We start from the raw sequence: 27,541 nt of genomic DNA, 5'->3' as shown, positions 1-27,541 counted from the left end.
TTCGGCAGGGGGCTGGCCTGCCATCAACGAATGAAGTGCGTTCTGCAATTCACTCGTTGATGCCAGACCAGCCCCCTGCCGAAACGACCAATAGAGTTGCACACACGTTCCTTCACGGCAGCTGCTGCTGCTCCGATGTGTTGTTAACCCCGTATTAACCCCTGCTAGGCAACCGGGAAGGAAAAGAAGATTAAACGAGCACGAAGAATGTCCGCGAATATTCGCCCGAAGAGAAGACAGGCACGGGCGAATATTCGCAGAATACGAAGGTTTTTTCCCCCCGAAGACGAGCACGAAGACGAACACGAAGAGCCCCCTGGTGCCCAAGTCTAGTCGTTAACCTTAGAGAAGCTAAGATCTGTGTCTCAGCACAATATGGAAATATGCACTGGAGTCGACTAAACCAGACTGTGTATATTATTTAAGTGTGATTAGGCTGTTTGTCTTTATAATCTTTAAAGTTATACTATCTCCTTTCAAACTACGTTTTATCTATACATCAAGGTTAAAAACTCTCTTTATTGTAGTGAAAATGAACACCTCTTGGATCAGAAGAAGAATACAAACTGCACATCTTGTTGAGTATCTTGGAGATGGATTTTGGTCCACAGAAGAATACTCCAATGCTGTTGCTGAAAATGAACAGAAGGACACATTAAAGCATTTTTAGAAATTTTTCCATATTTATTATCTATTAATTCAGCTGATCAACTCATGTAGTGGCTACATTGCTAGTTTGGTAAAGGCAAATTGTTTTGAAACATACTATTCTTGTAACATACATAGGAATAAGTTTCCATGCTATACAGGGGTCCATCCAGGTACTGTTGTTTAGGAATCCTTTGTAAGAACTTGCGTGTGGTGTGGTCACCCTAATTTATGTACCAGTGTACTGGACATATTTGTAGATACCATATTTTACATGTCAGCTTTTATAGATCAGCTTAAACCAAACGAATAAAAATAACTTCTTAATAAGAGAGGGATAAACTAATTGGGAGGAATAATTATCCATGTCCTAAGAATAGGAAGTCAAGATGGATGTTCCCACTATACGTGTATGATGTGGGTTTATACAACATATACAGTTGTGTGCAAAAGTTTAGGGTAGGTGTGAAAAAATGCTGTAAAGTAAGAACGCTTTCAAAAATAGACAACTTAATAGTTTCATTATTTAACACAATATATAGTGAGTGAACCGAAGAAAGGTGTTCTTTTGGATTTGGATTTGTACAAACTTTATTTTAGACTAAATTTGCCAATTTTGTGAGAAATCATTTTTCATGTGAATCTCCAAAAATGAGGAGATTCACAAACAAAACAAACGAAAGTCAATGGCAAAATCTCCAAAATGTCGTTAAGATTTGTTAAGTCATTTGCCACATTTGGACAATTACAAGTCCTTCTGGTGCTTGTTGAGGTAAAGTGGGAGGGATTGTATGTAGTCATATCAATGCCTGATAGAAAGAAAAAGCCAAAAATAATCAGGGGAGGTCTCATTGAAGGTTATAGCTGTGATTGATGGGTCCATCAACCTGTGGGGTTTTCCTTAAATTTTTTACTCTGGTCAATCAGCATTTACAAGGGGAAGGGACAAGCTTTTGGTATATCTGTAGTGACACAATTTTAACTTACCAGTAGCAGTTACAGACTGATGAGAGTTGGAGTGTGAGAAGGTCAGTGACAGTTAGTCAGTGTTAGGAGACTGAAATTGTTGCTCAATGCTCATCGCTCATCTACTATACTGCAAGTGTCAATTCAATCATGCAGTGCAGAAAATGCACTGGTGTGGGGTGGATTGGAGAAGCTGTAGTATACTGTAGTATACATCAATATTGATGTACAAACTAACTTAGGTGTATGATTAAACAATTATACCAAGAAGGTGCTAATGATCATCAATTTCACATGTAAGTTGAAGCGCAATCATTAACTGAAACAGAAACAGCTGTGTAGGAGAAATGAAACTGGTTGAGGAACAGTCAAACTCACTAATAAGGTGAGGTTGCTGACGACACAGGGTACAGCAACAAGACAAAAAATGGCAGCAGGTGCTGGACTGATGATTTAAAACATTTGGCTGTAGCAGAAGGCAGTTTGTTCACCGAAAGCCTGAAGCAGTACAAGAATGAGAGGTGCAGCAACAGTGAACCATAATGGAGGTTCCTTTCATGTTTGGGACTGCATTTCTGCAAATAGAGTTGGGGATTTGGTCAGAAATAATGTCTTCTCCAATGGAAAGAGGTACAGGCAGATACTTATCTATCATGCATTACAATCAGAGAGACAGTGACCCCAAACATATAGCAAAGTCATTGGGAACTATCTTCAGAGTCCTGGAAGTGATGGTATGGCCCTCACAGAGCCCTGAGCTCAGCATTATCAAGTCTATCTGGGATTACATGACGAGAGAGAGTGTGGTTAGTTCTCCATGATTTTTTGAACAACCTACCTGCCGAATTGAAGTGTACTTAGAAGAATTGATTCTGTTTTGAAGGCAAAGGGTGGTCACACTAAATATTGATTTGATTTCGATTTTTCTTCTATTCACTGACTTTGCATTAAATCAGGGGAATAACTAGAAACCACAGGGGCTTGGTGTTGCCCCAGGCCCCCCAGCTTTAACAGTTAGTCTGTGCCATCATTGCCCCCACACAACTGGTCAGTGCCTTCTTTGCCTCTTTCCCCCCTTCCAACATACATCATATGTAAACACACTTACACAAATTACACATACTTACTCATATTCACACACACTCGTACACATCTATGCTCACACACTCACAAGTACACATCCATATATACATAGATATATAAAAAAACACATATACATATATCCTACCTCCTGCCCCCACTTACCTCTCACTGCTATTGCATTTGTCTCTGGCTGCTGGCGCACAGTGCGTGAGCAGCCTTGATTTCACTGCGTGGTCATGTGATGTAACATGACCCCGATATGTTCCTGTTTCCCAGTGCAAAATAGTTTAGAAAGCGCCCTTTTGACCTTGATTGGTGCTAAACTTTTTTGAACCGGTACTAGGAGACAGGAAGTAGGGGTCACACCGGGCCCCCTAGATGCACGGGCCCCGTCGCAGCTGCGTCTGCTCCGACCCCTGTAGTTATTGGTAGCAGCGGAGGTTGTCTGCATGCGTGCAGATGTCCACCGGCTGCCAGACAGGAGGATCCAGGTCCCCTGCAGCGCTGCTAGGGATCTTAGTGTTGCAGTCAGACCTCTGTCTGAGGTCTGATTATAAGACGACCTTGAATATATAAGACGAGGGGTATTTTTCAGAGCACTTGCTCTTAAACTCTAGCACTTTACATTTTAATTGGTACATTAAAAACTCAGTAAGTATTACCTTGGGTGATTATTTGCTATATGACTAAATTCTTTGTGCCAGTTGGGTCGCCCATAGAGTGTTTTATGCTTCAGACCTGTAATAACATCCAGATGTCTATCATGATGTAAAGCAATGTGTGCAGCCTAGAATAAATAAATACATACATATGCCATGTTGGACAGCAGCATTTTGTTTCACCTTTCTTAAGTTTTCATATTATAGTAAAATATTTATATTTAAACATGTTTTCAGTATCTGCTGATAACTCTATATCACAAATAAAGAAAAAAATGTACAGCAATACAAAGTAACAAACACCACTGTGTAAAATTAACTATACGAACCCCATTGGGGAAAAATATGTATAAATTCATATCAAAATAGTAAAAAAAGCAGCCTATCCAGCATAAAAACCAGGAAGTAAAATGTCATATACTGGTATGTGAAATATAACCTGGACACTAAAGGAAACGTCAACAAAAATGGACAGTGTTAAATAAATATATAAATACAAAATCTCAATTAAGAAAAATATATGTAATTTATTGATAAATTAAACAAATTAAATATAAGGAGATAATAATGTATGTTCAAGTAGAAAAACACTTGGATAAGTATACATGCCACAAAAAAATCACTTCAGGTAATGTTTCCAGATATAAAAAGTGAATATATACTTAAAAAAAATACTTATACAAACACACTATCTGTTCAATAGTGATACAGCTGGGAAAACAAAAAAGATGTGAGGTGCTGCTTTAAAAGCAACGTGTTTTGGATAGCCCTTCTTCATGCCTCAGTGTGTTTGGATCCATGTATACTTATGCAAGTTTTTTTCTACTTGAATATACCTAACATATTAGGTGTTTGTATTTGTTAGGTGATGGGAATTTACTAATCTTTCATGTAAATTTAAAGCATGAGTATTCTAGTCTTTTGGCTGTAGTGTCCACACACTAGACTGTTGCATTTCCCATCCCAGAAACAGATTTTGCAATTAAATATCATATAGAATACATCATGCTGTCTAGGTACTTATAAGTGTTTTGCTCTTAGGTTAATCATCAAGTGCATGCAGGAGTAGAGTGTTATTGAGCCACAGTTTACTTGAGGCAATAGAAACCCTAGGAACATGGAAATCTTTACGGCAAAAGGGTCTGCTTCAATGTGTTCAGGCTTACCCTAAAAGCCCCATGTCAGCTATCTCCTGGGCCCACTTAACAGCTGCCATTCTCCACATGAGTTGGAGATATATGCAGCCGCTGGGACAGATCTCTCCTAAAACTTACTCCCTTGAGTCCTGCACACCAACTACTGTTGGAGAATGCAAGAATATGATGTCATATCCAAATTAGTTTTTGGTCACTGTGGGCTACAAGTAAAACACGTTGTAAAACATATTGCCCCCTTTGTCAGCCCTATCATTTTGTTCAAACAGTTGGTGGGATGGAAGTGAGGGGGAGGCAGACTTCTCAGTAAACAGAAGAATTATGTATATATATATATATATATATGCTCAGAAAGAAGATAAAATTCTATTTGACATGGCATTTGCCTATATGTATATATTACCTGATCCTCATCCCAGCCAGTGAGAAAAAGATGATAGATTAAAAAATTACTTCTGCCCAGTTCTGTCATTTTTTCTTCTAAGGATATTAAAAAATCAGCAAACCATTCAAAGGCACGTGTATCCCGACAAATCCAATAGAAATATACCTAAAACAAATACAAAAACATTGCATTTGCTTAAATTTTAATGATTTTTTTACTGATTGTTATGTTATGCTTGTGATGTTATTGTACCCGATGATAGATGTGTCCCCCACCTGATAAACTTCCACACATTCCCGAATTCTTCCAGGTACATACACTCTGATCTCCAAATTCAGATTATAGGCACCATTCTGACTGGTCGCTACCTTCAGTCTCCACCCAATCAGAAGTCCCGGGTTGGTCCCTGTGTTCTCACTTCTCTTGTTCAAATCAATTGGTCCCACTAACCGAGCCCTTACCCCCCATACTTGATGCTCCATTTGCCAGGGGTAATGGTGGATCATTCAGTTTGTGTTTCTATGTGTTCACCCAGAGTTACTTTTGTTCTGTTACTTCAATGTATTTCCTCAATAAAGTCTGTGTTACATTAAAAACTGAATGGTCCGTTATGTCATGACTGGCGGTGTGGTTCAATGAAGATTTTCCCCTGGAACTTGGTGCTGCTACCCAATTGTAGCTGGCTTAGACAATGAGAAAGTCACCAGTCACGTCCAGAGACCTCTCGGTCAACCTGCTTCCCACTACATTGATACTATTTTTACATTTATTTCCTGCTGAAGTAAAGTTGAGTTAATACATTTTACCAGAGGTGCAAGCAATCACAATTTGCTCAGAGCAGTCCTGAAACTGTTCAATAAAATGATTAGGCATACAATCTAAAAGTTTGTCACCATGGCAATAGTCAGTAACATGAATTTTGATTGGTCCTCCCAGTGTAAAAGGGAATTCCCTTGGTGAGCTGCCATTTATATGATTGCAAGTGATAGTGTGTGGTAGAATTAATAATCTGTGAATTATAAAGATCCAACCCCTGAGAACTTCCAGGAGCTTGGATGGCCCTGTGTAACCTATAGTTAAATCATTTAGATTTCTTAACATTCTTACATATTGAATTTTGTATTATGTAGGGCCAGGTCAGCATTTCATGCTGGAGAAACTTGCCCATCATATGAATAGTAAAGTGAGATTGTCAATTTTCCCTGTAGAGAGTAAACATTTGTGTGCCATTGTCCTTGTTAGAGGCAAGTAAGGGACAGGTCAATAGATGGTTATATGTAGGGGAGGTGGAAATGGGTTTGTGACTGTGTGTACATAATCGGGAAATGTACTGGGACATAGCACAGTAAGACTGTCCTGGGTAATTGGGAACCTTGGAGAGCTACAGTGTGTGTGTATATTATAAACATTGTACTCTTCAAGATGACACCAGGGTGTCTGCAATTCTATTTATCAAGTAAAGGACAAAGGGATGAAAATAAATCATAAAATATGTGCAAGGACAACAATAACTCACTTGCAACCAAGGTATGTCGGCAACCGGTAATTAAGAATGATACACACGATTTTCTAGTACCTTTTCTATCTTCGTCAGTGGATTTGGGTTACAGTACTTATACCAAATAGATTTCAGCACTGAAGCAAACGGTGTGACTCCGATCCCAGCTGCGATGCATACACTGATTTGATAGTCAAATACATTTGTAGTTGCTGAGCCATATGGTCCGTCTACAGCCAACCTTGATTGATAACATACAGAATGTAAAAAATCAGTAGCTTGCACTGCAAAAAGTTTTAATTGGATTATTTTTTAATATATTAATATATTATTTAATATATTAACAAGGAACATGGTTGAAGAATGCTAAAGGTGAGTATTCTTAGAAAAAAAAAAAAGACAAATGGACCTTGTGCTACTCTCAGTATCACCTCATTGTCACGAAGCAGAGATCCACTACAGGCAACCAGGCCCGGACTGGCCATCGGGCACACCGGGCATTTGCCCGGTGGGCCGGGCCGGAGCAGGGCCGCGGCCGGGCCAGCCAGGGCCGAATTGACTTAGGGGCTAATGGAGCTACAGCTCCAGGCCCCTACCTTAAAATAGGCCCAGTCAGGAGCGGCGCGTGCATCATCGGTTCAGGTAAGGGGTTGAGGGAGGCTGTATGGTGTATGTGAGATTGAATGAAAGAGTGAATTAATGAGTATCTGTGAAGGAGTGAGTGAATGAATGTTTGTGAATGAGTATATGTAAATCAGTATCTGAATGAGGGAATTAATGAGTATCAATGTATGAATGAATATCTGAATGAGTGAATGATTATCTGTGAATTAGTGAATAAATATTTGTGAACAAGTGAATGAATATGTGTGTGTGATAGCATGGATGTGTAAGGGGGGGCAAAGATGCCACAGGCAGGCTGTTATGGTGGCAAAGTTGCCACAGGCAGGCTGTTTTGGTGGCAAAGTTGCCACAGGCAGGCTGTTTTGGTGGCAAAGTTGCCACAGGCAGGCTGTTTTGGTGGCAAAGTTGCCACAGGCAGGCTGTTTTGGTGGCAAAGTTGCCACAGGCAGGCTGTTATGGGGGCAAAGATGCCCCAGGCAGGCTGAGTGAAACCGTCTGTGGAAACCCTTCGGATGCGGGTGTCAGTGTGGCAAAGTCTGTCCTGGTGTTTGTGATTGGGTGTCAGTGTGGCAGAGCCTGTCCTGTTGTGTGTGTGTTTGGGTGTCGGTGTGGCAGAGCCTGTCCTGGTGTGTGTATGTGTGTGTGTCGGTGTGGCAGAGCCTGTCCTGGTGTGTGTGTGGGTGTCGGTGTGGCAGAGCCTGTCCTGGTGTGTGTTTGTGTATGGGTGTTGGTGTGACAGAGCCTGTCCTGTTGTGTGTGTGTGTTTGGGTGTCGGTGTGACAGAGCCTGTCCTGGTGTGTGTGTGTTTGGGTGTCGGTGTGCCTGTCCAGAGCCTGTCCTGGTGTGTGTGTCTGGGTGTCAGTGTGGCAGAGCCTGTCCTAGTGTGTGTGCGTGTGTTTGGGTGTTGGTGTGGCAGAGCCTGTCCTGGTGTGTGTACGAACACAGAAAAGAACCCCAGCACTCCAATCAGCTTCCAATCCTTAGGTTACTTTACTCAAAGAAAGCAAAACAAAAAAGCAACATTCCGGCCAAACAGGGTCTTTGCCAAGCTCAAACAGCCCTGTTTGGCCGAAACGTTGCTATTTTTGTTATGCTTTCTGTTTTTGTTTTGCCCTTTTTCCTGCTAGCTCCCAGCTTCCTGGGAGTTGAGTGCTGAAACATTTCTTCTTTCTTTAACTGTCCTGGTGTGTGTGTGTGTTTGGATGTCGGTGTGGCAGAGCCTGTCCTGGTGTGTGTGTGTTTGGATGTCGGTGTGGCAGAGCCTGTTCTGGTGTGTGTTTGGGTGTCGGTGTGGCAGAGCCTGTCCTGGTGTGTGTGTCTGGGCGTCGGTGTGGGAAAAGCCTGTCCTGGTGTGTGTGTTTGGTTATCTGTTTCCTTAATTTACAGTGGGAACTATTTCATTTTAACTTATCCAGAGATAAAATGCCCTCCTGAATTTGTAGTGACTTCAGGGGACAAAACATTCAAGGCCCTGAAATCACCCTGAAATAGTGGAAAAGATAAGGAATTGTGTTATTTACTCTATAATATTTATTTCAAGGATTAGTCGCACTAAATTGTGGCCTCAGGCTTCCAATGTTGAATGACCAAGTATTATGTATATGTATGTACATATATGTTTTTTCATAAAAATGGGCTGCTCAGTCTGAAATGCCCAGGCCTATTTTTTGTCCCAGTCCTGGGCCTGCAGGCAACCAAAAAGCAGCTAGCTGGAGCGAGGTCTCTGTTTTACTTACCCAACGGCTGCCAGTGCGATCCTGTTGGGCTGCTGAGCCATCTGTGATGTGCAATAAAGGGCACACTAGTGATGCGGGGGATTTAAAAACCGGGTACTGCTATTCTGTTTCATCCTAGTATGGTTCTGTTTTGCCTATTTAGCAAACTGATTCCGGAACGTCACAGTTTGATTCCTGGCTTGTCTGACTATCCTCTGCCTAGCGATTTTGTACCTTGCTGACCTGATCTGTGTACCATACCTGGCTTGTCTGACCACGTGCTTAGTGGCTGACTATTCGAGCTGAATTTCTACTTAGCATTAGGCGTTACCTGCCCTGAGTATCTAAATGAAGGGTGAAAAACTTGTAGTGTGTGCTCCTGGGTGACGTCAGTTGGACACTCATCCTTATATCACTTCATAAACATCATTATCTTATAAGAGACTGTCTCCAACAGTAGAGATATATTTTCCCTGTTTCTTTTTTGGCTCTTCTGCATTGATGGATTTAAAAATATGCTTGGGGATATTCTCCATTAAAACTGACTTAATCTCAAATTACTAACAGTGGCATAGAGCTGTTGGGTACATTGGTGCAAGCAAAGAGATGGAATAGGGGGATAACAATAGTTACTGTATCATAATTGTAAATATAAAAGGCAGTAGTTTAGATGTATTTGTGGCAATCATGTAACATGGAATTCACCATTCCATTAACACAATTATCTGGCAAATTGAGTATTGCATATGCAGGAAAATATATCTAGAATAAAAGCAGCTGGATGGACTACTTTGAAGATAATGGGGAGAGATTTATACCAGTTTGATGTAGATTCTTCATAAAAGTCTATCATTGACATGTATTTTTCTTTTTAAAACCATTGATAAGACATATTGTATTCCTTAGTTTATACATAAGTATTATTTTTATCATATGTGTTTTAAAACCTTCCATAAGTCTTTTAGCTTAAAGCCCACAAACCTTGGCAGTTCCCATGGTTCCAAACTTATATTTTTGTCTGCTCCACATACTGCAAAGAGCCGTTCTGTCCAATCACCAATTGCTCTCACGTGTACACTAAAATATTGCTCTTCTGGAGCTGATGTAAGTGTAAATGGATGCCATTCTAATTGCGATACTGAAGGGCATTGAAGGAATATATATTGGCCTGGCTCCATTTTAAACCCATGCTTCTTCATCTGAATTTCCAAAACCCCAGATGAATGTTTAACAACCTAAAAAAGACATTAAACACACATTTTACTACTTTACCATCATTTACAGTTACCATAAATAGAAACAACTCTACAGCAAAACAGATGAATGGTCAGAGTTTGGATAAGTTAAAGAGGTAAACCTCATAACTAGCTCAGCTAGACCTCTTCGCTAAAGAGCACCTTTCATTAAAAAGGGGCATTGTTATTTTGAAGGGTGATTTAAAATAAAAATGTCTGATAAAAAAACACACATGTGTTGGGTAAGCTATGTGTATAATGTATTCTGATGTAGAACACAGGAGGGACTCAATCCATTATATGCAAGTTTACTAGCATTTTATATGCATATACTGTATATGCACCACTGCGATTTGTTCTAGTTTTGCTTATTTGTCACATTTAAATTTTCTAACTAATGTTAATGTAAGACAATGAGAGTAAACACACAATGCAGCTTCTAAAAGATCATTCTATTTATTGAAGTTAAAAAATTAATCAAAACCTAGATCACCCATGTCAAAAGGTAATTGCCTCCCCTAAGCTTAATAACTTGTTGTGCCACGATTGCAATAAAACATTTGCGATATTTGTAGAGAAATTTTGGCCCAGTTTTCTTGGCAGAATTGTTTTAATTCAGTCACATGGGAGGGTTTTTGAGCATGAACTGACTTCATGTCACAGTTGTTTAGAGGTGGACTTGCTTGTGACTTGATATCATTGTCCTGCTGCATAACCCAGCTATGCTTGAGCTATAGGCCACAAACTCATGGTCCAAAGTTCTTCTTCATGATTTACTGGTAGAGAACAGAATTCATCGTTCCATCAATTATGGCAAGTGGTCCATGTCCTGAAGCAGCAATGCAACCTGGAGGGATTTAGGTAGGCCTACCACTCCTGGGAAGGTTCACCAAATGTTCCAAGTATTCTCTATTAGTAGATAGTGGCTCTCACCATGGTTCGCTAGAGTCTCAGGGCCTTGGAAATGGCTTTGTAACCCTATTCTAGATTGATAGATGTCAGATTTTGTTTCTCATCTGTTCTTGAATTTCATTAGATCAAAAAATGCACCTTATTATCAATTAAATTTAGTTAATTGGTTGATTTGGTAACTATGGGGGCAATGTACTCCACATATATTCAATTATTATATTAAAAACATTTGGATGTTTTACTAGATATCACTTGTAAAAGAAGGTAAGGAAATGTTGAGTCTGACTGCCTTGGAAGTGAAGAAAGAGTTTTTTCCCTTTGAGTTGACAATTTTTTGCCTTCTTCTGGATCAACTAGTATAGGTTTGTGGAATGGTTGGACATGATAAGTATGTAACTATGTAACATGGGTCGAATAGGGTTTGATAGCTTTTTTCCTTCAATATATGAAATCATCATTTAAAAATGTTGTGCTTACTCAGGTTATTATTGTATAATTTTAAAATAGTTTGATGATGTGAAACATTTTTGACAAATAAGGAAAATTAGAAGAAATTGGGAAGGGGAAAATACACAGCAATGTATGTATGTGTGTATATATCTATCTATCTATCTATCTATCTATATAGATAGATAGATAGATAGATATATTAGATAGATGCAGTATATGTTTAAGAGTTTGTATATACTTTACATGCAGAGACCAAATATACCATCAATGTAGGTTTATTTTAACTGTTTGTTTATGATATAACAATTTGAAAACATGACTTCAAATTGGTTCGCCAAGTTATTTGGTTAAAGGGACACTGCAGCCATCATATGCACTGTAATGCATTTGATAGCTGTAAGGTCCCTTTACATGACAGATTCTGCTAAATCCCTACATTTGCCCATTGCTCTGCTACCGGCTAATTTGTGTCTAGAAGATGTGTTCGGCTGAACACATCTCCCTGCATGTGATATATTTAACTCCAATCAGCTCCAGCAAATGGGAATGCTGCAGGTGTATTCAGATCACCATGTGAGTTGGTGAGCTTTACTGTACTGTAGCCAGTGATGATCCTCATCTGCTCCCATGTTTTATTGTTTTTTAATTTTATGGCAAGACAGAAGGCTCACATTTGTTCATCTCCTGTCTTTATTAAAATTCTAATTATTCAAACATCAAGACTAGAATAATTGTGTAATTGTGATCTACTAAAAGCTATGTCGTAACTCCCTTCTATAAGCGCCAAATTGCTGAATATCCGGCATTGCTGTTTCTATTGTGACGTTTTCTGTAGAACAGACAGGCTGTGGGACCTAAACCCGGAGCCTGACGTGAGTGAATGATATGTTTGATTTTGCAAATGGTTTGTGCTGATACTGCTTTTGCTCTGTGCTGCATCACAGTACATTTTGTGCTAATTAATTAAATTATATAACAAAAAAATAGTATATAGAATTACCTTTGTGATGACAACCATTTGTTTGGATCTCCAAAAACGTATTATTCTTTCACAAGTGTACACGGCTAAAGGACATATCACCCATTTCCAAGACTGAAAAACATGAAAGACAGAAAATGGAATCATTACATTAGATAATTGTTTTCCTTAAACTATCTTCCATTAAGTAACAACGTTTTCTTAATTAAGGTTTTATTTGAAAATATGAAATCTTGGGGCAGATTAAAAATATATTATAATAATAAAAAAAAGGGAAATTAATCTATAGTGAATTGTGAATCATGCACCAGAAGTAAAGGCAGTTTATACAAATTACACAGGACACACAGATTTATCCCATTAAATAAATTATGTGCAGCTAATATCATCAAAGATGGCAGAAAACTTTCTATATACCCTGAAAACTATAAAGGGCAAATCTTATATAGATAAACTTTGAAAATGGTAATAATGGTAATTAATTGGCAGCATATCACTAATTAAAACTAATGTAATTGCAGTTATGAGAATAACTTTAAAATATCGATACCATTACCTGACTAAAGTGGAATCTGCAACAAGGGACATAAAAACATAAAACACAACAGTAAGCGATTTAATGACCTGATCACAATGGCAAGTTAACGTTTAGCCGTACGAACGCATAGAAACATGCTCCATTCAAACCATTTGAAACCCTGCCAAGAAAGCTATTTAATGAGATGCGCGGTTTAAATGAGGACTAAAATAGATAGATTTTGACACATACATTTCAAGCCATGAAATTTTTCATCTAATCTCCACTAGATCTGCACTAGATTAAATGTAGGCACGGTACAAGAAACAATAAAACACACTGCCCATGCACAGTTAAGCAAAGATAATCTGCAGCAAGGCACCTCTCAATGCTGACACTCTGTTTAAAGTTTAATAATAGACTTCAGTAAGCATTATTTATAACACACACAGGTTTGAAATCTGAGTTGGCTAAGTTCCCAGGCTTCTTCTGGGATCGTTGTCAGCTCAATAATATTTTATAAGTGGCCAATGAAAGGGTTGGCTAAGTTCCTAGACTTATTCAGCAGGCATAGTTTAAAACATATAGTATTCTTACCACAGGTTTGTTGCCAGAAAATTCTGGTAATGGACACTGAGCTGTTTCTCCCCATTTGTCATAATGATCTTTACAGTAGGAAATGTTATGGAGTAACAGGCTTTGAGATGTCTGACCACGTACTACCTGTCTTGAGAATTAAAATAAAATTTGATATAATTTACATTGTTTTCTTCCTACAACCCCTTAATTCCCTTTTTTCTCACATCCACCAATGGCAAGTCAATTTATATGCATAGGAGGGAAAGGTTATAAATTATCTAACTACGGTAAACTTCCCATATGATTATTTTAACAGGTTTCACAAAGATTATTTTGAAGTAATTTACTAACAGTTGCAACCGAATATTTCTCATAACAGTCCTTTTTTAAATATATTCTGATATTCTGAAGTAAATAACTTCAAGAATCAGTTCAAATACACAGATACCGTTAAATCAGAATACAGTGAAATCTAATGGAAACTTTTGCTCTTAAGCTACTTAAGCATATGTAAACACATATAAAATTGATAATTTTTTGTCTGATTTTCTAGATGATCAAAAACCATGTGCAGAATTTTTTAGAAATGTGTAAACTCAGTTATTGCATTGTTAAAATGTAAACATGACAACACATGCATAGAGCAGTCCACTGCAAGTAAGGTCTTCTGAATAAACAAGAAAAAAGGGGGCGTGAATAAATAACAAACATTAACTATTATAATCCACAATTTGCACCATTGCTTGGGTTTGTTTGAAAATAATTTTACTGTTAAAAAAGGTGCTACAAAGCATCCATGTTAAGTAGCAATAATGGTGTTGCAAGTTACTTGCAAACATCCCAGAAATTAAATATGGAGAGCGTAAAAAAATTTGATTTGATTTCATATAAAGGTGATCTGGACATTAGCATAAAATAACATTATTGTTCAATTGATTTCAATCTAATGCCCAGAATTTTGCTAGACAAACCGTGATTGTTAATTGAAATTGTGGTTGTTGTGAGTTAATTTTGAGTTATGTTCGAAACATGTGCATGAGACTGAGAGACAATTGAATCCCTAGTGAGTAACAATTTGGCATTTTTAGTCCATGAACTAGATAGGTAGTTGAAGAAGGCCCACTGTATGCATCTACAATGTCCTAAATTGAAAATATTAATGGGAAAACTCTACATCACCACCTAGTGCCTAGAAGTGATACCACAGCCGACGCACCCTACATTAACCTTTCTAAATTTTCTGTGTTGTCTTCGTCACAGACATTGTTAAATGAAACATTGTCATGGTGTGCTTCTTATCATTTACTACCGTCAACAAAATGCTTGAGAGCCATAGATGGTACTACCATATAAGCAGCTGCATTTGCCCCTCATTAATATATTGGGCCCTCATTAGAGGTGGAAACTGATGTGGTGTGCTGTTACATTACTAAAATGTAAAAGTAAAATAAACTTGTAAATATATGTTTTATGGAATAATTTAAAAAATATGTAGCGCACAATTTCTAATATTTCTCTGTTTCTGCACTTGTATCTTTCAGCAAATGCTGTAGTCCATCCTACTGATCTATACAAGCTAAACTGTATAGATTCAGTAAGGTGAGCAAATTTTTTTCAGCCTTTGCTTTGCTATTACTATATTATATTAAATTCAGGGCCACCATCCAAAACTTTTGAGACCTTCTGCATCTTAGGTCCTGGGCGGCACCCAGTCGTGACCCTTCATGTTACTCTCCTAAAGGGTCCTCACAAAAAGAAAGACTCACCCCCCTTTTTCCTTATATTTCTCCGAGCAAAAAAAGCCAGCTAGCGTGTTTCCTGTAATCTACCATTTTTAAAATAAAATGCTTCATGCATTCTCCCAAAGCCCCCTTGTTTAAAAAAAGAAAAAAACACAACCAGGTGTACTATTTTTTTCTTTAGGAGAGGCATTTAGATTAATTAGGTACAGCTTATGTAGAAGGTATAAATGTAGGGTGTGGGGAATACATCAGTGATACTATACCTTCTGTACCCTTCAATGACAACCCTGATTACTGAATAAATATTTATTAATATTTAATAGTTTTATTTTAGTGCAAATAACGTTTTAATTAATATGCCAGACACAGAGGCTGACATGCTTACTTACCCTGCACCATGTAAAACAAGGCCAATAAAGAAAACAATAGACAGGTTATGAGTATACCAGAATACTTCATAAAATGACCTTCTCATCAGCTCTGTAGATGAAGTTACAATTAAGACAAGAGCCAAAGTAATAACAAAGCCGGTGATTCCAGCAAGAGTAAAAAATACTTCTTTTGTTATATTCTGCGGAGAAAAACAAGAAGTCACTAAGTGTTAAAAAGGAAATGATATCATAACTATTCATTTTTCTGCATAACTTATAATATTGTCTAATTAGGGAGGTCATTTCATATTATAGACAATATTTGTACCAACAATGCTGCTCCACATGCTCTGAATTTATCTATGTATATCATTAAGACAATTATTCTTAGTCTTTCTCAGACATAATTATTTAATCGTGTATCATTTTGCCTCATTTGTAATTATTGAAGTGAGTTAAAAAGGCACTGATAGGTTGTTGCCAAAGAAATTGCTTCTTATAAACATCTATGATGGTTTTGATGATGACACATATAAATTACTGGTAAACACAATTATACATCTCCTAAGTCTTATTTGCTTGGTATAAGGGAGACTGCAGTGCTAATGTCTAAGTGGAACAGCACCTTTATCACAAAATGCTGGGTTCCACCTGCAAGCCGTACCTTCCTCCCATGAATGTGTCCTATTTTACACCAAATAGAACGTGGAATTGTGCATGTGGGAAATGTATGTGATTATTTATAATGAAGCAACTAAGTCCAAGGTACCACTTGGAACAAAAGAATACATTATGCAAGTTAAACTGCAGTCTTGATACTAATGACAGATGAATCCATTGTATATGTTCATTTTGCTTTTTTTTTATTATTGTCAATATATATTGCAAGCTTTTAGACACCTCAAATAGATTAAATGGACTTTGACCTGAATGCCTTTCTAAAATGTAGAAATGCGACTTACCGTGTTATAATTTCTTATTGGATTTAAGTAACTCTCATTGGAATTGTTTCCGACGTAAGAAAGCATGTTACATAATCCCCCGGCTTCCTTTGATTGACTCATGTGATAGCGTTCTACGTTTATCAAATGTGCAATAATGTGGATAGCTGCGGGAAATATAAAATGTGTGTTAACTACATTTCTTTCACAATGCATTTATCTTAATGTGTAGTTAAACATACAGGGGTCACAAGGTGACTTTCTTTCCTTCTTTAACTGAACCCCAGGTAAGAATGGCACCATTGAGCCCGTAGGGAAGGTTCAACCAAGTGGTCCAGAAAATTGATCAGCCAAAGAACAATCGGTGTGCAATGCTCAGTAGGTAATATCCAGCCCTTTCTTACACGATCATCAATAGGGATTGCAAAGAAAGCCCATTCATGGAGCAAAGAAAGCATCCATTTGGGAGGTAAGTGCTGCCCTCCCTCCCCATATTGGACCCTGAGTCCAAATCTTAGCAACAATCCCATATACATTTCTAAGCTGCAATACTATATGGTTTTGGATCATCATTATCTTTTAAAATTTCTCTGGTGGTCAGAGATGCACAGCAGTAAATTGATTTAGTTGTGGAACTATGCTATAGTCACATAATGCAAAATCCTGAGAATTCATCGTGATTTAAGCATATAAAGATTTATGTTAAAAATGATCCCCATTCCTAAACATTCTTTGAGCTTGTCTATCTGACAGATATATATATATATATATATATACACATGTGCATTGTTTGATGAATGTTAAAACCACAGCAGCAACATTCATTATAAACAGGCATGTGTGACGGCAAAAAGCCAACATAAGTACTGATCCCTTGAGTAGATTTTCATTTGTGCCCTTGATTACAGATAACATTGTTGCGTATCCTTCTTTGAACATGCACTAACTCCAACAGGCTTTAATTACATCCTTTTCAATTTCAGCAATTAAAGCTTGCATTTGAAGTAGTGTGAGAACCGATGAGAAATTAAAGGTTGGCATGTAAACACAGATCTAAATGCACTTCTTTCAAGGTTGCTCACCTCTATTAGGAAAAACCTGTTATTGACGCAGCAAGATAATGGTTGATGCTAATAAAGTAAGCTTTGTATATTGCAAGCTAGGAAGAAGCCGATTATGTGAAACAATGCTTGAAAGCAGCAGTCAATTCTTCCATTAAAAAATAATGCTACTTTTGAGCTCCTTAGCTCTCGAATTTACATGCCAAAAAACCCTGAATCTGCCTTAAACATTTTTCTTAAAAATAATTTCTGTGGTTTATTTCTCAAAATCTTAAAGGAATATAAAATACATTATTTTTCAGATTATGCAGGAGAGGGCGCTGCAAATATAATTTGCTAGAAATCATAGTGCCATCCCTGTGCCATGTATAGTCTATAAAATGAGAATGTAGCAAACCACGCTGCCACAAAAATATATGTTTTTGTTTATATAAACGAGCCCTGTACATAAAACTATTGCCATTTGCATATCTTAAGGAAGCTATTAGCACTCATTACCCTGCGAGCAATTTGTTTTACCAGTCTCTTCCATGAACTCCAAACATTCTCTTACTTCTTTTAATTATTTAATATTTATTTATTAAATTGTAAGATCCTGCTGCTATATGTGTATGTAACTGTATGTGTTTGGTCTGTGCACCTTATATTTGTATAATAAAATATATATATTTAAAAAAAAAAAAAGAAGTAAGGGGGATGCAGGGGGTATTTTAGCTTGCGCTGTCATAGTTTTTTGTCCAAAGAAAATTGATTATTTTTGTTTTGAGAAAAGAAAATATAGTGACATACAATGAAACCATTGACAAAGTTGAAGCACTGCCAATCACATATAGACAGAAAAGAATTGAATACAATTCCATGTACAATCAAAGTCCTTGCCTAACAATGAGAATCTACATACTGTTCTCAAATACATTGTCAAATAATGAAAGAAAAGAAAAATAGAAAAAACAATAAAATACATCATTAAATAAAGAAAGAAAGCACTGAAAATAGAAATGCAGTTGATCACTAGATAGCTTGGATATGGGCATATTTAATTATGTCTATATTCCAAAAAGTTTCCCCCAAACATAAAGGCTTATTTATTTATTTTTATTTTTTTCAGATGAAGAATCAATAACTGGTGCATCTAAACTAAATTCTTCCTTTATCAATAGCTGTAGACAATGGAGCTCAAATGTGATCAAATTGTTTAACTTTATTATGTAATGTCACGTATTCCATATTTTAAATATCTAATGAAATATGCTAAATATCTTTTAATAGTTTTGAAATGGACTTGAAATGTACTTTCAGTTTCTGACTAATGCAATTTTTGGAGCCAAATACTGTATTTGCTCGATTATAAGACGAGGTTTTTTCCAGAGCAAATGCTCTGAAAAATCCCCCTCGTCTTATAATCGAGGTCGTCTTCTAATCAGACCTCATTCTGCTGGGGCCAGGCTGCTTACCGGGCTTTGGTCACGAGCAGCGTCCAGGAGAACAGGAAGCTAGCACAGTCCTCACATAACTCTGCCTCCCCCCTCCTTCCTCTGGGGGCGGGGCCAGAGAAGTTGCTCGCATAGCCGGACCCCTGCAGAAGTCTGCGAGTGGGAGATCTGCAGTTCAGGTAAGGGGGTGGGGGAGGGTTTTTGCACAAGTATGGAATGAATGAGTATTTAAATGTTTGTGAATGCGTGTGTGTGATAGCATGGTTGTGTAAGGGGGGTGGTAGCATGGCATAGGAAGGCTGTAATCACACTACTATCATCCACAGGTTCCAGCATCTACTGGCTGCCTTGGCTTGATAGGAGTGTGATTGCTGTTAGCAGTTATATATATATATATATATATATATATACCTACAGAAATGCATTTTAACCTCCTATATGCCACTCAGCCCCATGATATGCCTTTTAACCCCCTATATGCCAGAGTGGCATATAGGGGTATAAGGCATATCATGGGGCAGAGGGGCATATAGGGGGTTAAAAGGCATATCATGGGGCACAGTGGCATATAGGAGGGTATAAGACATTTCTGGAGGCAGAGTGGCATATAGAGGGTTAAAAGGCACATCATGGGGCAGAGTGGCAAATAGGGGCGTATAAGGCATTTCTGGGGGCAGAATGGCAAGCCTGGGGGCAGATGTGCATAACTGGGGGGGGCAGGTTGGCAAATAAAAGGAAATAAAAAATATATTTTTTTCTCAATCATAGCTTTTATTAAATATGAAAATTAGTTTACATGAATTAATATTTACTAGTAAAACTTTTTTCCTATAGGGTAGTCTTATATTCAGGTTTTTTGGTTTTTTCCTAAATTAATATTTTGATTTTGGGGGGTCGTTTTATAATCAGGGTCGTCTTATAATCGAGCAAATACGGTAGTTTAAAAATCTATAAGAAATATATCTGGTAGAAATTCCAGCACAGCCTCCTCTGGTGCAGCTATTATCCCAGTTGATAGAACCACAGAAAGTAAGGAAAAAACACTAGGGCTGCAACTAACGATTATTTTAATAATCGATTAGTTGGCCGATTATTTTTTCGATTAATCGATTAATCGGATAAATTTTTTAAATTTTTTTTCAATTTAAAATAATGTAATAAAAAACATACAATTTACACTTTCATCTCTTTATCACAATGGCCTCTCTCTATTCACCTTCTTATTTTACTGACATAATAATAAAAGCTACAAGAACCCAAACACAGTGTTTCTCAAACTAGGTCTTAATACAAAGTTATTAGTAAATATTAATTCATATGTTAACTATTTTTCATATTTAATAAAAACTATGAGAAAAAAGCCTTGTTTAAATTTTTTTTATTTACCAAACTGCCCCCGGTTATGCACATCTGACCCCCAGCTTGCCACTCTGCCCCCATATATGCCTTATACCTCTTATATGCCAGTGATATGCAACGGAGCCCCCTGATATACCTTTTACCCCAGATATGTTTTATGCCCCCCTGATATGCCTAATATCGATATGCCTTATACCCCCTATATGCCACTGAGCCCCCTGATATACCTTTTACCCCCAGATATGTTTTATGCCCCCCTGATATGCCTAATATCGATATGCCTTATACCCCCTATATGCCCTGAAATTCATAATACCCCCCCATACACCACTATAACTCACCCATACACCACTCTGGCTCCTCCCCCTCCCATACACCACTCTGGCTCCTCCCCCCTCCCATACACCAATCTGGCTCCTCCCCCCTCCCATACACCACTCTGCCTCCTCCCCCCTCCCATACGCCACTCTGCCTCCTCCCCCCTCCCATACTCCACTCTGCCTCCTCCAACCTCCCATACATCACTTTGCCTCCTCCCCCTCCCATACATCACTTTGCCTCCTCCCCCTCCCATATACCACTTTGCCCCCTCCCATACTCCACTCTGCCTCCTCCCCCTCCCATACATCACTTTGGCTCCTCCCCCTCCCATACATCACTTTGCCTCCTCCCCCCTCCCATACTCCACTCTGCCTCCTGTCAGCCACAGAGGTTCACAAGACACCAGGGAGCCGGGTAGAGAGGCACATTGCCGAATGGTAGGGGGAGGAGCCAGAGTGGTGTATGGGAGGGTGGCTCCCATACACCCCTCTGACTCCTCCCCCCTCCCATACACCGCTCTGCCTCTCTACCCGGCTCCGTTACTGACAGGAACTTTCACTGCAGCTTCATAGAAGCCTCAGCGTAAGTGAAGGTGAGTAACGGAGGCTGTCTGTGCGATGCAGACCCCCACCGGCTGACAGAGAGGATGATCCTCTGTCAGCCGGTGGGGGTCTAAACGATACGCACAGACAGCCTCCGTTACTGCCCTTCACTTACGCTGAGGCTTCTATGAAGTCAGTAACGGAGCTGGGTAGAGAGGCAGAGTGATGTATGGGAGGGGGGAGGAGTCATAGGGGTGTATGGGAGGGGGAGAGAGACGGAAGTGAGAGACCGGCCGACAGTGAGGGGAATCCAGGTCCCCTGCAGTGTTGCGGGGGATCTGGATTCTAGTGTTATAATCCGATCTCTGAGGTCGGATTATAATTTTTATAATCGATAAAAGTCGATTCGATTAATCGATAATGAACAACGATTTTCATTATCGATTATTATCGATTTTATCGATTAGTTGTTTCAGCCCTAAAAAACACTATTCCACATTGGTTAAAATCTTGTGACTAATGATGCAAAAATGTCCCCCTTTTCTCCACACTTCTTCCAACATGTAGAAGTTATGACTAGAAGCATATAGTGTAATTTATCTGTAGTGCAATACCAAACAAAACTTTCTTAGAAATCTGTAGATGATTGGCACATCAAGAAACTTTGGAAAGAGAGAACAAAATGTTATCCTAATTTTTGTAAATTGTTTTCCATTTATATCATATAATGTAGTTTACCTTGCATTAATGTTTTTTGTAAAAAAGTATAGCAAATAGCTCTTCAGGTGTTAGGAGCCTTGATTAAAGACCAAATTCCTCCATAAAGAAGATCTGAATGAGAGGAGATATATTGGTGTACTTCTAAATAACTAAAATATTCCCCATATCATAACATATTCAAATCAACTTTATCTGGTGTAGAATTAAGTAAAATAGATTGTGATCGCCACCTTATGATAAGACCCAGTCCACCCATATTAGTCAGAAGTCAGAAAGAGTTTATCTGCAATTCTATTACACTATGATAACATAAATTTGGAAATCCCTAAAGGAATTATACGTCATGTATACAAAATCTTCGGGAAAGCTGTTATTTTAACAGCAGCAACTCTATCAGACCAGAAAAGATTGGAAGTAGCCCAAATACAAAGCTCTTGTTTAATAGATGAACATTTCAAAATCAAATTGTTGATTTAAGATATTCACAGTTTTAGGTTTCAAATTGATGCTCATAGGTTGAGCATTCTTTGTATTTATTTTATATCACGCTCTACGATATGTGTCTAGCAAATGGAACAGATCTCTGAGGATTAGTGATCATAATTAAAATGTCCCCTGCAAATAAATTTAATTTCAGCCTTTATACCTGTAATTAATTGAAAGCCCAAGACCTCCACACTTTGTAGAATCACTATAGCTCATGACTCTAATGCTAAAACATAAAGTAAATAAGGGGCACAATGACATTGTTCCATTTGTGATGGGGAAATCATAGAATCTTGCATTTAAAACAGCTGCAATTGGAGATGAATGCATAGCTTTGTAGATTCTTCTACTTGATCATTATTAATTACAAGATTTGAGAGACTGAATAGTCTTCTTTTGTTGTTATATAGATTCCCTACTTCTTCCCTAGAAATCTCAGGAATATGGAGGTCCTGTAAAAATGGATGGAAACATCCATGTCAAAGTAAATTTTTGTAAAACTTAGCAAAGGTATCAATAGATTTTGGGTTATAAACCTTTTCATTTTTTTATAGAGGAAATATTTGATTTGACAGCTCTCTGTCTCAATTTATTAGCAATGAAGGAGTCTGCCTTATTATTTTTTTCATAATATTTCTGTTTTGACTCTCAAAGCTTCTGTTTGGTATCTATGTAAATCTACTAGTTCAGCTGGGATTCTCTTTCGGCCAGTTATTAGATGGCCGACTTTAGTTCTTAGATTTAAAGCCCGATAATTGGGATTCCAATAAAGCCTGTTTTTTTCTGCCTTATTCCTTGGTACACCCTCTTTAAATTATATGGTTGTGTTCATGGTTTATTTTTAAAAAAATGAAGCCAAAATGGAGAAGCCATGTGTGAAAAACTATGTACACCTTATGATTCAATAGCTTGTAGAACTTTTAGCACCAAAACTTGAAGTAATAATTTTCTGTATGACTGCCACATCATTGTACAACCATAGAATTCAAAGAGGGTGTAATATATATATATATAAAGAAATCTTAGAATTAGGCCGGGATAAACAAAAATATAACCATGAAACATCAGACCCTCTGACTTTCCAGGGCAAGAGAGAAAACAGTTTTAATCAGTAAAACCTTAAAGTTCATTGGAAAAATAGATATAACACCTTAAAAGAGGGAAAACATTTATTTTGTATATGTCTTCCAATATCTTTAAAAAATACTGCCTGATAAACAGTCAGTATGCACTTATTGGACTCACAGACTTACACTTTTTAATAATATTTAAAATAAAAGAAATGCACTCACATATCCTGTCTCTTCTGCCGAGATCAGGGTGTGCTTATCACAATAGCCTGCAGCCCTATATAAACCCTGCACAATGCTTGTATGCTGTCAAGCTGTGGCTCTTGTTTCAGTGCAGTCACCATTTCCCCATATGATCCACTTATGTGTTAATCATGAGACCAAAATAATTAAAATGTCTTTTAATCGTTACAAGCTGCTTGTAGTACTGTTGCCTCAATGTCAATGTACCTAGGATGTAATTCTGGGTTTATGCATTACAATACGTTTTTTTTCATGGAAGTGAAATCTTACACTTTACAGTTCAATACACTAAAGTAAGTCATGCAATTGGCTTTACAGAATTAAGAAGCACTATGTAAATATTAGAAACCATGAGTACAGTAATTTTGGCTTCCTATTCTCTGGACCTGCAAGATTATTCCTCCTCATTTATGGAGTTACTGCTACCTTTTAATGGACACATTTGTAAGAGCGACTTGAAAAGGAAAGGCTTTTGGAACTTGATATTAATATGCTAGTTATACCCACTATCTGTCACACTTCTCAACCACTGCAAAAAGAGTTCCTCAGTTTTAAACCAATTACACAGAAAAATACACATGCAAAAATAAAGTAACAAGCTACAGCTGGCTCTAATAAATTGGCTAAATGCATTGTTAAATTAAAATATGTAATACAATACAATCAATTTCCAATAACTCACCTTTCTGTAGGAATGCTTTATTGCAAAACATTTACAGTTACTGTAAACTAAATGAATATCCATTCTACGTACCTGCCTGCAGTGCTATCATATAGCCAACAAGCCTGTGAAAAGTAATGTTTTTGTCTAGAACTCTTCTTGGATGTCCTCTGCAGCACTACAATAAAAATAATGTATTTAGGAACTAATATTTAAAAGAGATCATGTCACTGAACCAAGCACTGAAATCATCTAACATTTTGTCTTTGTGCTATTTAGATTTTCTTATATCCAGTGCTTTGTCTAGACATTTAATGCAAATAATCATTTATTTCCCATAATACTTCAGTCAAAGTTTCATTAGTATCCTCCAATCAGCCCAAATGCCACATTAACAGGCCCAGGTAGGCCATCTAGCACACCTGGAAAAATGCCTGGTGGTCCGGTGGCCAATAGAGACACATAATTACTGCCACTCCAGCAGTTGGATACATGCAACAGCATGCTGAGAAAGCATTAAATGAAGTTAACATGCTTGCGCCTCTAGCACAGAGATTGGTTACAACCACGCAATTCCTATATAAAATTATTATCTAAGGGTCTTAGAATATGTGATGGAACAAGCAAAAGGATAGTTTAGGCATACAGCATAACAAAATTAACTTTTATATGTTTTTTTATGTTGTATAATAAAATATGTTCAAAATAAGATATATTTTCAGCATAAAACACAATACAACAGAAGAAGTCTACAACTTACTGTACTTGTTCCTCTGAGGAATGAAACAAAGTTTCTACACACTGGAAACAGGATAAGCATACAGTTGAAATTAAGGCACATCGCGGAAGCTCTAGCCCAAGCCAAGGTTGACTGTGTACAAAAAAGAATACATTTGCATGTGTTACGTGGGCATTTATGAATGAAAAATTCAAGTCTAGTCTATATAATACTTACGCCTAGTAGAATTCTCGTGTAGAGGTAAGAATCTGCATTTTCATACCACATAAAGGTGTCAATAAACAAATATAGGTTTAATCCCAGCCATGCAACCTAGAACACATTGAAAATGTTGAGTTGTGTCTCATTGTAACATATAAGTGCTACTATAGAAAAATAAGGAAGGGAAACAATTTATTGAATAGTAACAGGTAACATTACATCTCCTCAATTTCAAAGTAGAGATACAGTATGGCCATATAGTCTTCAAAGGTTTGAAATCAAATGTTCCTTAGTCAATATTCCTATATTTTCCAGAAGCAGAACTGCTACTATTTCGAAGCACCAAGGCACGTTGACTCTAAAAGGCTTAAAACACATTCAGAATGGGGTTTACTGCACTAGAAAAATCATTGGCTTTGGAGACAAAAAAACCCTATTTAGAAGTCATCATCTGATATCCTATATATATAAATAGCTTGTTTTTATGCCTCATAGCCTGCCTTTTGCCACTTATACGTTCCGTATAAATGTATATGTTTTAGGAATTAAGAGACATTTCTACAAATTCTTTCGTAAATTGACATGTTTTATAGAATTATACTTGATCCATTTGGCAGGCTATGAAGCAATGTGCTTTTGCACTTATTTTCTCGAACATTTCCCTATAGATGACACTCCTAATATGGGACTGTAGAAGAAGATTTATTTCTCCATAAAATACATGCAGTTAAAAACATATCAAATATTCTCAAAGTGTTGACATTTTCCCATTAACAATAGATACATGGACTTCCTATGTAGTTTGTATCTGCCCATTTTGTAATAATGCTTATGCTGAAAGCCAAAAATAGCTTACATGTACGTCAATGTAAGTCAATCTATTTTCCATAATTCAGTTCAATTCTCCAAATTTATATTGAAAAAAGCAGTAAATATTGCATGTTATTGTATGGATTTGGAAAAAAAAATCTAAGGAACATTTAAAGAAAAGATGAAGATTCAATTATTTATAGTACTCCAGGTTTTGCTTAACTTCTTACATTATTGGATGATACCGTTTTCATGTTTCCCGTGAAATTATTCTTATGGCTTGGTTCCACATTAAACCCAGCAGCACCCTGTGATACCGTAAGCAATCTAACCATGTTATCTAGCTCTAGTACAAGGTATTTCACATATAAATTTGCGGGGCACTGGGGGACTGAAGATTTCAATATATTTTATTTATATAAGAAATATTTAAAACTGATACGTTTCGCCAATAAGAAGAGTTGTGCTGGCCCTACACGATGATTAGTTTGGATGAGGAACACAGAGAAATTGTATAGATTTAACTATACAATATTCCTGCAGGAGACGTTCACTTTGACTACCTCTTAACAATATACAGTGAAGTTAAGTAAGTAAAACACAACTCTCCTGTGAGCTCTCCTGCCAACTCCCTCTTTAGTGAATAAATTAACTGTGCAATCACAGTTGTAATCACCAGTTACAGTCCTTTAACCTTTAGATATGGTGTTCAACAAGCAAAGGGTTAACCACTGATACCTTATGATTATTCTAATGCAAAACATTTACTGGAAAAGCTTATCTGTAGCAATCAAAATAACGTGGAAGTCCCTAAGCAATTATTATTACACTATATTTGTGCTAAAGTACTGTAAAATATTAAACACATGTTTACTTACCAGTATGATGAAATTTGTGGTTTCGTTCAAAATCCAGTACCCCATCCTGTAGTTTGGATTCTGATCTACAGTGTTATTTATTGTATAAGGTTAGAAACCTTTAGCACCTTACTTTTGTCTGCTTTCGGTTCTTCTACTTTGAACTGTTGCATATCTTCTTCTCTTTGGAATTTTCTAATTAAAGCCCATCTGCCAAAAGCCCATCACCAGTCTGTCATGGTCACGTGATCAAGACAAACAAAAAGGTGGTCTATTTCCAATCATTCCTTTGAGAAAATAAGCTTTTTTGTTCTCTTACTTTGTGTGATGAAGCTTCCCTGTATTTAATAAAACTTCAAATACTAACCTGAAAAATATGATGATTTGTACTATGTGCTACCGTAAAATATATTTAATAACACATTTTACCCCTACACTGGAATTATCACAAGTAGAATATACAAGCTTTTAAACAGAAATTAATATTAATGTTTTATTAACAAATAATTATTTCATTTTTGATCCATATAATATAAGTCCTGGTGAGAATACAATATATGACCAAAAGTCAGACGCTTCT

The 27,541-nt window shown here is 37.4% G+C and overlaps 1 protein-coding gene across 1 annotated transcript; it reads right to left on the bottom strand.

Annotated features, from left to right (window-relative positions):
- Window positions 1-505: 505 nt before the first annotated feature.
- LOC149288009 (NADPH oxidase 3-like) lies at window positions 506-27,027 on the bottom strand. Its single transcript, XM_089492140.1, has 13 exons — window positions 26,983-27,027; window positions 25,310-25,405; window positions 25,115-25,225; window positions 24,448-24,532; window positions 16,480-16,625; window positions 15,536-15,717; window positions 13,423-13,552; window positions 12,330-12,422; window positions 9,714-9,967; window positions 6,472-6,634; window positions 4,914-5,060; window positions 3,360-3,484; window positions 506-632 (listed from the first exon to the last, which is right to left on the bottom strand). The coding sequence occupies exons 1-13, from the start codon at window positions 27,025-27,027 to the stop codon at window positions 506-508; spliced, it is 1,704 nt and encodes a 567-aa protein (XP_089348266.1).
- Window positions 27,028-27,541: the final 514 nt, after the last annotated feature.

Source organism: Sceloporus occidentalis, unplaced genomic scaffold (assembly GCF_023333645.1).
Source record: "Sceloporus occidentalis isolate IW3139 unplaced genomic scaffold, rSceOcc1.0.p SCAF_54, whole genome shotgun sequence".
Taxonomy (NCBI): domain Eukaryota; kingdom Metazoa; phylum Chordata; class Lepidosauria; order Squamata; family Phrynosomatidae; genus Sceloporus; species Sceloporus occidentalis.
Note: the sequence above shows the minus strand (reverse complement) of the source record. Positions and strands in the feature narration are given on the sequence as shown.